Genomic DNA, 12,800 nt, shown 5'->3' on the forward strand with positions numbered 1-12,800 from the left:
CCCCAAGGACAGAGGAGCGTGATGGGCTACTGTCCATGGGATCACAAAGAGTTGGACACGACTGAGCGACTAAGCACAGCAGAGTTTGTGCCATATGCTGTACTGAGTACTTCCACAGGCACCATCCCAGTTAATTTTCACCAAATCTTGATGATGTAGACAGCCTTACTGTCATTAGAGAAAACTAAAGCTTAGAGAGGTTACGCTACTCCTTCAGGGCTATACATCTAGAACGGATGAGGAGTTTGGACCCACACTGATAGGAAGCCTAGTTCTTAATTACTCGTTTCAGTACTGCCTCTGGTTTGTGGGCACTCCCAGGTGACGCTAGTGGTCAAACGAAAAAACAAACCAACCAACCCGCCCGACAGTGCAGAAGACGTAAAACATGGGCGTTCGACCCCTCGGTTGGGAAGATCCCCTGGAAAAGGGGACAGTAGCCACTCCAGTATTCTTGCCTAGAGAATCCCAGGGACAGAGGGACCCTGGCGGGCTACAGTCCATGCGGTCACAGTCATAGGCGACTGAAGCGACTTGGCATGCCCCAACCCCACCAAGCTGCTGGGACCAGGCACCACCGACAAGGCTCAGGCTGAGGCTCCACGTGGGACTTGCAAGTCGCAGCAGGTGGTAAGCCCATCTTCCTCAACTATGACTGGAAGATCAGCTTCTAGAGGAGGCCAGAGGGAGGTGGAGCTAGTGTCTGCTGCCCGCCCCTACCAAAGAACCCTGCAGGCAGCCAGCCTTGGGCACCTAGGGATTGCCAGCCTCCTGCTGGGCTAACTTTCGTGGCAGGATTGAGTTCTCTGTGAGGTTTTGCACTGCAGCTAGCAGCCACTTGATATCAAGTGTTGGAAAGTCCTCTGATGGATTTAGTTGACAATTTTCCAACTTTGGCCAAAGCCATCTTTATTCTAAGTCTCTCAGGGATATTCTGAATTTCTTCTGCTAAGTTCTTAGAACTTGTGCAGCCTCATTAGGGGAGAAAGTTCGATGTGCATGCAGCCTGCATACGAGAAGTGGTTGGAAAACATCCTGGACTCATGTCCAGAGAGAACAAGCGACTGCCGAAATGTGGTAGAGCGGCCCCGGAGCTAGGACCCAGGTCCTCCGTGCGTCCAGAACTTACGTCACCAGGGCTCCGCCCCCTGGTGGGCGTCTGAGCCGAGTGCCCGCAGGTTTCAAACCCGGCCCGCGCCCCCTGGTGCGCATACTCTGTTAGACCTTGCAGTTGCACCGCCCACCCAAATCGTAGGGGAACCCCCGCCCCTTACTCCCGGCGGGTGTGCTCGCGGGGGAAACTGAGGCAGGGAGCGTGCTTGTGGGTTCGTTCCTCAGTCCACACCCCAGGGTCTGCAAAGCTGCCTCCTGCCCCTTAGACCCGTCTGGAACAGCAGAGAAGGACGAGGGGGAAAGGGAGGGGTCCCAAAGCAAGCGGGGTCTAAGGAGCCGGCCGGTCCTGCCACACTCAAGATGGCGGCGCGACAGCGGCGAGGTCCCTCAGAGGCGGAACCAGCGCATGCGCAGCGCGGAGTCCCGGCCCGGGACACAAGATGGCGGCAGCGGCGTTGGGGAGGGCGAGGCGGAGGCGGCAAAACGGGCGGTCGAGCAGAACGTGTAACCGCGTCCCCTCGAGTCCGCTGCGGGCAGGTAAGAGCCCCAGGAAGCCATGGTCCCGCCGCGAGCCGCGCCAGGGTCCGGGGTTCCGAAGCCAGGCGGCGGTGGCCCCTCCGGCGCTTTCCGCTTCGGGCTACCGTTTGCCCCGTCTTTGCCGCCGCCGCCATCTTAGGCCCACGGATGGGCGGCCGAGCCGGTGGCCTGGATGAGCGAGTTGGGTCCGGAGAGCGCGGGCGGAGCGGCCTCTAGGGCCTCTCCGCTGCTGCCGCCGCCACCGCCTTTGTGTCGGGCTCCGACTCTGAGTCGCCTCAGCCCGGGGGCGGGAGCGCGCGGCGGGGCGGGGGGCGGAGCCCGGGAGATGGGCCGGCGCGCGCGCGCCATACAGCCCGCCCCCGCTGGAGGGTAGGGGGAAGGTGTGCACGCGCTGGGAGTCGGCCCACCCCCTCGTTCGCGCGACCCTCGCGCCTGCGCACTTCGGGAGCCCTGTGACTCCTCCCTACTGGGTCAGAGGAGTCTGATTGGTGCGTTACTGAATGATCCCGCCCCATCCTCCTCCAATCCTGGAGTCGGAGTCTTTTTTCCTTCTGGTGGGTTCCTCTGATTGCGCAGATACAGTTGTTTATTCTTAAGCTGCTGGCACTGTTGAACTGCGGTATGCGTGGGGGTCGGGAAGCCACAGGATAAATAAAAACGTTCTCTTAGTAATAGCAGTTATTTCCTACTGAGAGTGTACAGTGTGCTAGGCTCTACGCATTGAGACCGTAGAGGCCGAATGATTCTTGTTAGAAGTCGGAAAATGGCAGAAGCGTGTGGAACCGGGGTCTGTCCAAACCCAGAGCTGGTGTTTTAGCCACCGACCTGCTGTATCCAGATCACCTGGGAAATTAAGCTTTTTAATCATAACAAAATTGGTGAAGATTTGGAGTGGTGTAAAGTGAGAAAATTAGTTACGCGGTTTCCCAACCCCACTCTTTGGGGGTGCGTGTGAAAAATACAGATACTTGTGTACCGCCCCTCCCCGTTTCTCTACGATGTGGAGTGAGGGACAGCAATCTGAGGGTGTTTTAAACGAGTTCCCTGGTGTTTCTGATGCACAGCTGGTTTCGGAAACGCTGCTGTGTCATGGTTTGACCTCACTAAACGTTGAGGCCACTGAACTGCTTGTTCATTCTCTGCATAGTTGACCTACTTGGTGCACCAGTATCACACAGTATTGCTTGGAGAAAAATACTTCAATAAAGGTGAACACGCTCTGTTGTTTAATGCATTTGCATGTTTTATTGCCTTTAAAATTAAAGACCTGATTCAAAGAAATATGTTTTTTCACTCACTGTAGGTGGCTTGGGGCCGTGCCCACCCCTGATCTGCGATATATTTGTTCACTTTTGTCTTAGTACTGTGGTTGGCCAGATCAGCTTACAATTTGTGGCATCAAATGTCCACATGAAAGCGCAGGCCCTTTGTTAAATATTTATTAAAACTGTGACAACCATCAGAGCAGAGCATTAAAGCAGGCTCGGGGCTCTCCTCAGCTCGGCCCTGGGGAACTGTGTGGGCTGCAAGTCCATGAAGGTGAACCTGTTGGTTGTTGGGAAGCATGAGAAGTGCTGTTTTCATCCCCTGAATCCACATGTCTCCCACAGTGTGTCCTGCCCTGTCCTGGGGGCTCCCAACGTGCTCTCTCCTTGCCTCTCGTGCCGTTGTCCCCGTTCTACAGCATTTCATAGGTCTGCGACTCTTTTCTTCTCTTTGCTCTGCAGTTGCTGATGCAAGGAATCCCCTGGGCCCCCGTCCACTCCACTGCTGACCAGCCCATCCGCCTGCGCTGTGCTTTCCTGTAGGCCCCCCCACCCACTGCCTCTGTGGGACCCGGTGACGTGGGGGTCCATCTGGCCGGAGAAGAAAACCCTCTCATGCTAGCGTTGCAGACCCCAGAGGGTGAGAGAAAGAGGGACCTTGTTCAGCCTTGAGACCTGGGGGTCAGCCCTAAGGCACAGGGCATCCTTTTCCCCAGAGAACCAAGGAAGCTTCCCTTGGTCGGTAGTTCCAAACCTTTTTGTTATCCAGGCCCCCTTTTGTTGTGTGTTCTCTTGCTCCCTGCATTTTTATCTGTCAAACCGTACAGACGAAGTGACCACTTTGCCTTTTCCAAATTAACAATGATGTCTATGACTGAATGTACAATAAAAACCACCACCCAATGATTGCTATGCTGTTGTCAACAACATCAGAGCTCCTGATCATCATGAAATAATGCGACCACAATGAGTTGATAAAATTTCAGCAGCAGAGAAAAACCAATGTTTAACTATGCCTTTGTGGTCTTTTTGTGTGTAAACGTTTGGTTTCTTTTGGGTGTAATGACAATGAAACAGCTTTAGGAGCATCAGCCTGATCTCAGCTGCCCCCAGGAGTCTGACAGCCGGTTGGGAACCACTTTGGCCACTGAGGCTTGTGGCAGGTGTGCCTTGGGTGGGGTAATAGGGAATGCTGATCGGAAGGAGCTGACCCTCCTGTAGGTGTTTAAGTTTTCACCTGGGGATTATGAAGCACTGAACTTGGTATTCCTTCTCAGCCTTACTGGTTCTTTTAGCAACAGATTCCTTCCTGCTTTGTAGTTAGAAGGAGGCATCTAATTCAAGGCCATACTCCTTCTTGGGCTGGGCTGTGTTCCAGTTAGATTTTACTGGGTAGGAAAAGGGAAGAGGAGCAGTTACTGCTGCTGCTTATGGGAACAGCTTTCTCAAGCGCAGACCCTATTTCGTCTTGTCTGCCACTTTTGGTGCTTTGTAAACATTCGCAGAATGAGTGCTGGTCCCTGGTACCATGCTGAGCGCCAGAGAGTGCCAAACTGGACCCACTTGTGAGGCCTGGGAGTTCTGACAGTCTAATGGGGTGGGGGGCAAACTGAGCTGTTGGACCAGAGGATTTGAGTGCTACAATCCTAGGGAGGGACTCTGACCGCCTAGCCTGGGGAAGGGAGGGAAGGAAGGGTTCCTGGAGGATGGAGGACCTAGTGGTAAGCCAGGCAGAGACACGGGGAGAGTATTCCAGGCCAAAAGAGCAACAGAAATGCCCCCATTTGACAGTTGAGGAAACAGTAACTCAGACCCGAGGCTCCTGTGGCAGCAGACTGGCCCTCCAGTATGGGACTGGATCGGCTTCACACGTGTAGTTGGTCACTGGGGCCCTTGGTGGATTGTAATTCGGGTGCAGTTGTGGGGAGCCGGGTGGGGCGGGGTTGACCCCCACGCCCTGCTGGCCCTGACACCTTTCAGTCCTCTGTGTGGCAGGTCCGGTGTGGGTGCTGAGATGGCCAATGAGAATCACGGCAGCCCCCGGGAGGAAGCATCCTTGTTGAGTCACTCCCCTGGCACCTCCAGTCAGAGCCAGCCCTGTTCTCCAAAGCCCATCCGCTTGGTGCAGGACCTCCCAGGTACCGGCGAGGGGCCGTGGCGGGGCAGTGGGGTCGGCAGGGTGCCCAGGAGCAGCTGTGACCTTGGCTGGATTCCATGCTTATTTGCAGAGGAGCTGGTGCACGCAGGCTGGGAGAAGTGCTGGAGCCGAAGGGAGAACCGCCCCTACTACTTCAACCGGTTCACCAACCAGTCCCTGTGGGAGATGCCCGTGCTCGGCCAGCACGACGTGATTGTGAGTGCAAGCCTTGGCACGGGGCGGGGGGTGTCTCAGCAGCGTCTAGCATCTGGGCCTTCCCCAAATGTACCCTGAGCAGCTGTTAACTCACCTGGCACTGTGTCAAGGCCAGGGGACACAGTGCCCAGCAAGACAGACACACAGTCCTGCCCTCCTGGAAGCTGAGGCTGTCTGACACAGGAAGATGATTCTATGAGTGGGTGGTGTTGAACTTGTGTTGCATGTTGGGCACTGTGCCTGGGATGCGGTCGTGAGCAAGGTAGATCTGCTCCTGCCCTTGCCTGCTGGGGGCTCCCAGGGACTGCACGAAGAACAGGGTCAGAGCCCAGCAGGGATGCCGAGCGGGTCTGGGGAAGGGGGGTGGACAGGGAAGGCTCCCTCAAGAACCTGCGTGTAAGGTGAGGCTAGTGAGTGAAATTGGGAAGCGGTGAGCAGCACTGTCTGGGAGCCCGTGAGGACGTGAGGGTGCAGGCCGTCTGTCTGGGTCCCTGTCACTTGGGGCAGACTTTCTTTTCTGGGCACAGTCACCCCCATTTTGCAGATGAAGACACTGAGGCTCAGAGAGGGGAAGGGACTAGCCCAAGACCTCAAAGCAGTAAGAGGCAGAGCAGGACTTGCACCCTGCCCACCATCACGCTCATAGTCTCGGTGTCACCACAGGAGTTCTGGGTGTTTAAGTTTCCCTTTTTTTCCTGTTCTGGTTCTTTCTTTTTGGTTGTGCTGTTCAGCTTGCGGGACTCTCTTCCCCTTTTAGTTCCCCGACTGAGGATCAAACCCTCGCCCTCGGCAGTGAAAGCACAGAGTTCTAGCCACTGGACCGCCAGGGAATGCCCCCATTCTGGTTCTTATGCCAGGTGTCCTTTTAAACGGGTCACATGCGTTGACTCCTTAAATCACACTTTCAGAGGTGAGGTAGAGCTCAGCAGGGCCCACCTTGGAGGGGAAGGCCCTGGCCTGGGGCGCACGGTTGCAGAAGTGGAGCCCAGTGTTCCTTCTGCGCCCCAGGCCCTGTGCTCTTCTCCAAGGAGTAGGAGTAGGGGCGGGAGGGGGGCTGGACTCGCAGTACTGGGGCTCTGAAGCCACCGGCCCTGGTTGCAACTCTGCTGGTCTCGCTCCACCAGTCGGACCCTTTAGGGCTGAATGCAACCCCCCTGCCCCAAGACTCAAGCTTGGTGGAAACCCCCCTGGCTGAGAACAAGCCCCGAAAGCGGCAGCTCTCGGAAGAGCAGCCCAGCGGCAATGGCGTGAAGAAGCCCAAGGTGAGTGTGGGTGGGCTGGGGTGGGTGGGCAGCGGCAGGCAGTCAGGAGGTGGGGCTCGCAGCGGTACAGCCCGGCCAGCTCCCCTGACAGACCTTGGATTCTTGCTCCAGATTGAAATCCCCATGACGCCCACGGGCCCGTCAGTCCCCAGCTCCCCCAGCATCCCAGGAACCCCAACGCTGAAGATCTGGGGCGCGTCCCCTGAAGATAAACAGCAGGCAGCTCTCCTCCGACCCACAGAGTGAGTCCCCACTGCTGCCCATCCTGGATGGCTGGCCTGCCCAGGACTGTGTGTGTGCATGTGGCGGGGTGGGTGGCGGGCAGGGTGTTCGTCTCCTCACTGCTCTGTCTGTGCCCCCAGGGTGTACTGGGATCTGGACATTCAGACCAACGCGGTCATCAAGCACCGGGGGCCTTCGGAGGTGCTGCCTCCGCACCCTGAGGTGGAGCTGCTCCGCTCGCAGCTCATCCTGAAGCTCCGGCAGCACTACCGGGAGCTCTGCCAGCAGCGAGAGGGTACTGCCCCGCATGCCTGCCTGCGTGCGCCCACCACCGGGAGCCGGGGCTGGGCCACCGGCGGGAGCTGGGGCTCGGCCAGCGGGAGCGGGGGCTCGGCCCGCGGGGACCCGGGGGCTGAGCGTGTGCGCTGGAGGGGCCCAGCTCCAGTAACTGCCGCTCTGTGACTCTGGCCTTATTGACCAACCTCTCTGCACTTGAGTTTTGCCATCTGTAAGACCTTGGTAGTAACAGTGCCTGCATGAGGGTCCCCACCTAGCATCCGCAACACCCAAACAACAACAAACAGTCGTCACCACTGGCAGTGCTCGCTGTCTGCCAGGCACCGTTTGCAGCGTTTTTATGTATCTGTTACAGGGCATAAAAAGGCGAGCACCTACCCCTCACACAATTATTCCAGGGAGTAAGCGCTTAGTAAGCTGTAGCTTTTATTAATAGATAAGCCTGCTTAAACTTGGCTGAGATAGAGAATCCGTCCGTCCCCTCGTTGTTACCCCGTGTTCCCTTTATGAACTGGCAGTTCTCAGGCCACACTTCAGGAGCTGTTGCCTGGGACTGAGCTCCTGACATAGCGGGGGCGGCCCCTTGTTTACTGGCACCTCCAGCGCCCACACCACGCCTCCGGTACCGCCCCGTGGAGCCTGCTGCCTGAATCCGGACTTTGACACGGTGTCCTGTCCCACAGGCATTGAGCCCCCCCGGGAATCCTTCAACCGCTGGATGCTGGAGCGCAAGGTCGTGGACAAAGGCTCTGACCCCCTGTTGCCAAGCAACTGTGAACCGGTGGTATCACCTTCCATGTTTCGCGAAATCATGAATGACATTCCCATCAGGTGCGCTCCCTGGCCAGGCCAGCCGACCCCGGCCTCGTGGTGTGTGTGCCCAGGCCAGGGTGGGCAGGCTCGCTCTACCTGCTCTCTGACCCAGGTTATCCCGAATCAAGTTCCGGGAGGAGGCCAAGCGTCTGCTCTTCAAGTATGCAGAGGCGGCCAGGCGGCTCATCGAGTCCAGGTTTGGCTCTTGTCTCCTGACCCAGCATGACGGGGCTCCGGCCAGCGCGAGGGGAGGGCCTGGGCCTTTGGACCCGCCCCCGGGGCCCGGTCAGGCCGCTTGGTGGCTGGATGGGGCCTGCTCCCTCAGACAGCAAGGGTTGCGCTGTCAGCCTGGGTGTTGATGCCCAAACGCCAGTGGCAGCAGAATGGGAGAAGGAAGGAGGGGGCAGTGGGTGCTTAACAGGCGGCCCCTTTATGCGCCCTCAACTGGCAGGAGCGCGTCTCCTGACAGCAGGAAGGTGGTCAAGTGGAACGTAGAGGACACCTTCAGCTGGCTGCGGAAGGACCACTCCGCCTCCAAGGAGGACTACATGGTGAGTGGCCCTGGGCAGAAGGCCACTGCCTCCGAGAAGCCCACTCTGCCTGCCGAGGCCAGGCGGGTCCCTACGGCAGCCGCCTCCTGTGCATTTGGCCGACCTCTGACACTCATCAGTCCCCCAACTCATGTCTGTGGAGCTGTTCTTCTCAGCTCCTGGCTTTCTCCCAAAGAACACTTCCATTACGGTTCTTACTAGAATCCTGTGCTTGGCCACGCACCATAAGTAGCTGCCTTTTCAACTTAATGAATGTTCAAGGACCTCCCTTTAGATTTTTGGAAAACAGATGGACAGACTGCCTTTGCTTGGTGTGTGTGGCCTTACTGCAGTTCAGAGCTACCACCAGATTCAACCGCCCACCTTAACGAGTCCAAAACAATTGTTTTCTGGCCCAAACCCATCACTCTTCAACTCTCCACCAGCACTAGCAACGGGCTTTCTTTTCAGGACCCTTTTTCACAAGAGACAAGGTTTCGCACTTCACGATAGTAACTGTGTACTTGACACGTAGAGAGTGATAAAGGTAGGTGACCTCACTAGCAAGAGTGACTCATTTTCACCCATCACTTTGACATGTGCAATTCAGCATAATTACAAAGGCCTACAGTTAACCTTACAAATCGCTGAAGGCTCAAATCCAAATCTGCAGTGGCCAAAGAGCCCCTGTTCTACAGCAGCCTTTCTCCCCATAGACTGCAGATGCCTTGTAAGCAGGGATTATGCCTGGTTTGTCTGTTTCCCCAGCAAGTATCAAGATTTGCCCTAGTGTAACCCCAGCAGTAAGTGCTGGCTTTTATTAGATACGTAACTGTATACCAAGGGCTTGGCAGATCCTTAATGGGAATGACTGCATTTAATATTCAAACTGCCTTGTTAGGTAAGTATTTTGTGTTCCCTTAACTGTTGAGGAATAAGATTCAGTGGTGCTAAGGGATTTGTCTAAGTGACACAGCTAGTAAGTAGCAGAGCCTGTTTCAGGACGAGGACAGTTGGGATCTGACAGCCCTCCCGCGCCAGCCCCCAGAGCCTGACCAGGAGTCTCTCTCCCCCAGGATCGCCTGGAACACCTGCGGAGGCAGTGTGGCCCCCATGTCTCGGCCGCAGCCAAGGACTCCGTGGAAGGCATCTGCAGCAAGATCTACCACATCTCCCTGGAGTACGTCAAACGGATCCGAGAAAAGCACCTTGCCATCCTCAAGGAAAACAACATCCCAGGTAGGGCACCAGGTGGTACAGAAGGGACAAGTAAGGCTGCGTTTCAAGGCCATGGACTGGTTCGGGGAGGCCCGTTTCTCCGAGCAGTGGGACCTGCTGTGTGACCTTCGGCTCTGGGGTTTCCACGCCCTCTAGGAAACAGAAGTGATGAGGAAGGGAGGGCTGGAGGTGCGAGAGAGAGACGGGGAGGTAGTTAGGCAGACCTGCTTTTACGTCCCTCCTCTGCAAGCCTCACTGAGGGGTGACACCTAGCTACATGAGCGTGTGAGGATTCGGGGACCTCCGAGTGCTGGGCCCCAGAAGAGCCCTGCGCACGGTATCATGACTGTTAGCAGGCGGGCAGTGTACTTACACTTCTCCATGGCAGCAAACCCAGGCCCCAAGGCACAGTGGCCTGAGTCGGTTCAGAGCGTGTTGATGTGGACCCCCACGGCTTGCTCCTGCCGGTTGCCTAGCTGTTTCCTTAGTTACTGAGCCATCTGAGCTACCGTTGGGCTTCCCTTGTGGCTCAGCTGGTAAAGAATCCGCTGCAATGCGGGATACCTGGGTTCGATCCCTGGGTTGGGAAGATCCTCTGGAGAAGGGAAAGGCGACCCATTTCGGTATTGTGGCCTGGAGAATTCCATGGACTGTATAGTCTGGGGTCGCAAAGAGCCGGACACGACTGAGCGACTTTATGTTCACGTCACTTCCCTGAGCTGCAGTTCGCTCCTCCCTGGGATGGGACTTAGCTCCCCTGGTCACTGGGACGCGCCTGGGGAGCGCCTGGCCCAGGGTGGGCCCGGGGCTGTCCGCGGGTAACAGCCCGCGCGCTCCTGCCCGCAGAGGAGGTGGAGGCGCCCGAGGTGGAGCCCCGCCTGGTGTACTGCTACCCGGTGCGGCTGGCTGTGCCCGCACCCCCTGTGCCCAGCGTGGAGATGCATGTGGAGAACAGCGTGGTCTGCATCCGGTACAAGGGCGAGATGGTCAAGGTCAGCCGCAACTACTTCAGCAAGCTGGTAAGAGCCCCGGTGGGCAGGCGGCCTACGAGGGAGGCGGGGCCTGGAGTCTGCCGCGGGGGCGGCGGCAGGTGGGCTGCAGTTGAAGCCCACTGCTTTCTGCCCCACAGTGGCTCCTTTACCGCTACAGCTGCATCGACGATTCTGCCTTCGAGAGATTCCTGCCCCGGGTCTGGTGTCTGCTCCGCCGGTACCAGGTACTAGCCGGGGTGGCCAGGGGCGGGCTGACCCGGAGGGCGGGGAGGCGGCCCAAGGCTGAGCCAGCTGCCCCGCAGATGATGTTCGGCGTGGGTCTCTACGAGGGCACGGGCCTGCAGGGCTCCCTGCCGGTACACGTCTTCGAGGCCCTGCACCGGCTCTTCGGCGTCAGCTTTGAGTGCTTCGCCTCGCCCCTCAACTGCTACTTCCGCCAGTACTGTTCCGCCTTCCCCGACACAGACGGCTACTTCGGCTCCCGCGGGTGAGCGCCCTGTGCTGCTGGGCCTCCTGCTGGGCAGCGTCCTCCAGGGCACAGGGCCCACCTGAGTCAGCTGCTTCCTGATGCTGGAGAGCTTGGGGCCTGGGTGGTGTCAGGTGGCGTCCCCGCGTCCCCCAAACCAGGCCTGTGGCCATGGACACGCTGCTGCAGGCCTGGGAACCTATGCCAGCCCGACCCAGCCGGTGGCGCTCAGTAAACTATCCCGGGTTGGGAGGCGGAGCACCTGGTCCCTCAGTGAGCGGATGGGCGTTGTGGCGGGTGGGCACAGAGGCGGCCAGGCCAGCGGGAGGGCGAGCCCGGCCGCCTGGTGGTCACTGGGTTTGGGCTCCACCTCCTCCCCTAACCAGCTCCATGGACTTGGGCCTCAAGCCTGAGCCTCTCTGTTCTCAGCCATTCAACAGAGCTGGCCATCTCTTGTCCCAGTACAAATCACGGGTGACCCTTGGCGCCTGGCCTGACCAGAGCCCTCTCTCCGAAGGGCTGCCTGTGGCGGGGGTGGCAGCTGGTCTTGGTGGAGGGGCTGGGTCCTGGTGGGACCTACATGCGCGCCTCTGCCCCCAGGCCCTGCCTGGACTTCTCCCCACTGAGCGGTTCTTTTGAGGCCAACCCTCCCTTCTGCGAGGAGCTCATGGACGCTATGGTCTCTCACTTCGAGGTGGGTGTGTGACTGGGTATGGGGGGTTGGCCGGCACGCCCGAGGACCAGTGGCCTGGAGTGCAAGCCCCTGATACGCTCCCTGGGGGCCCTCCCACAGAAACTGCTTGAGAGCTCGCCAGAGCCCCTGTCCTTCATCGTGTTCATCCCCGAGTGGCGGGAGCCCCCAACCCCAGCGCTCACCCGCATGGAGCAGAGCCGCTTCAAGCGCCACCAGCTGGTTCTGCCTGCCTTCGAGCACGAGTACCGCAGCGGCTCCCAGCACGTCTGCAAGAAGTGGGTGCTGGGCGGGCGGGCGGGAGGGCCGGGCCGGGCTCCCCTGGCCAGGCCCTGCTTTGAGCCGCCGCCTTTCCCGCAGGGAGGAGATGCACTACAAGGCCGTCCACAACACGGCCGTGCTCTTCCTGCAGAACGAGCCCGGCTTCGCCAAGTGGGGGCCCACACCCGAGCGGCTGCAGGAGCTGGGCGCCGCCTGCCGGCAGTCGGGCCGCAGCCACGGCTCCAGCGGCTCCGCGTCCTCGGAGGCCAAGGACCGGGACTCAGGCCGGGAGCAGGGCCCAAGCCGAGAGCCGCACTCCACTTAACACAGCCTGCGGGGAGGAGGAGCCCCTGGGTGCTGCTGTGGACTGCTGGGGCTCTGGGGGCGGGTGGACCTCAGGACCCGCCTCCTGGGGCAGCTGCCAATGACATAGGAAGACGTGGCTCTGCCAGGGTGTCCCCTCCCTGCCCACGTCCCCCCAACTCCCCGCCTCACACTCACTCCGGGCCCCCTGTAAATAAGCCCCATCCTTCCCTCCCTCCCTTCACCCCATCCTGTTGCCACCTTGTTTCATTTGTAAAAGGAAATACAGAAACCCCTCCAAGAACGTGTGAGGGTCTTGAGGGCAGAGCAGGTTGAGGAAGCTGAAGCCACTCGCAGGACCACAGCCCTCCACTGCACGTCCAGGTGCACCTTCTCATGACCCCTGGGCCTGCACACTCAGCCCCAGGCTCCAGTATCTAACTTCTCATCCTGCTGTCCCCACCATTGGTCCCTGGT

General features: G+C 58.7%; 1 protein-coding gene across 1 annotated transcript; it reads left to right on the top strand.

The window, feature by feature from the left end:
• The first annotated feature begins 1,513 nt into the window (after positions 1-1,513).
• Positions 1,514-12,627, top strand: PCIF1 (phosphorylated CTD interacting factor 1). The gene is made up of 17 exons (XM_061127393.1): positions 1,514-1,650; positions 3,378-3,555; positions 4,911-5,053; positions 5,144-5,268; positions 6,393-6,530; positions 6,642-6,772; positions 6,893-7,047; positions 7,733-7,880; positions 7,975-8,058; positions 8,314-8,413; positions 9,469-9,631; positions 10,457-10,629; positions 10,740-10,826; positions 10,905-11,089; positions 11,669-11,762; positions 11,862-12,037; positions 12,120-12,627. The coding sequence occupies exons 3-17, from the start codon at positions 4,930-4,932 to the stop codon at positions 12,343-12,345; spliced, it is 2,109 nt and encodes a 702-aa protein (XP_060983376.1). The 5' UTR covers positions 1,514-1,650; positions 3,378-3,555; positions 4,911-4,929; the 3' UTR covers positions 12,346-12,627.
• The last annotated feature ends 173 nt before the right edge of the window (positions 12,628-12,800 follow it).

Source organism: Dama dama, chromosome 23, assembly GCF_033118175.1.
Source record: "Dama dama isolate Ldn47 chromosome 23, ASM3311817v1, whole genome shotgun sequence".
Taxonomy (NCBI): domain Eukaryota; kingdom Metazoa; phylum Chordata; class Mammalia; order Artiodactyla; family Cervidae; genus Dama; species Dama dama.

Excerpts from the sequence above, each read along its gene's own strand:
- PCIF1 (XM_061127393.1), top strand. The coding sequence starts at position 4,930 with ATGGCCAATGAGAATCACGGCAGCCCCCGGGAGGAAGCATCCTTGTTG. Across the intron at positions 9,632-10,456 it reads CAAGGAAAACAACATCCCAG|AGGAGGTGGAGGCGCCCGAG; the intron begins GTAGGGCACCAG and ends TCCTGCCCGCAG. Across the intron at positions 11,763-11,861 it reads CTATGGTCTCTCACTTCGAG|AAACTGCTTGAGAGCTCGCC; the intron begins GTGGGTGTGTGA and ends GCCCTCCCACAG.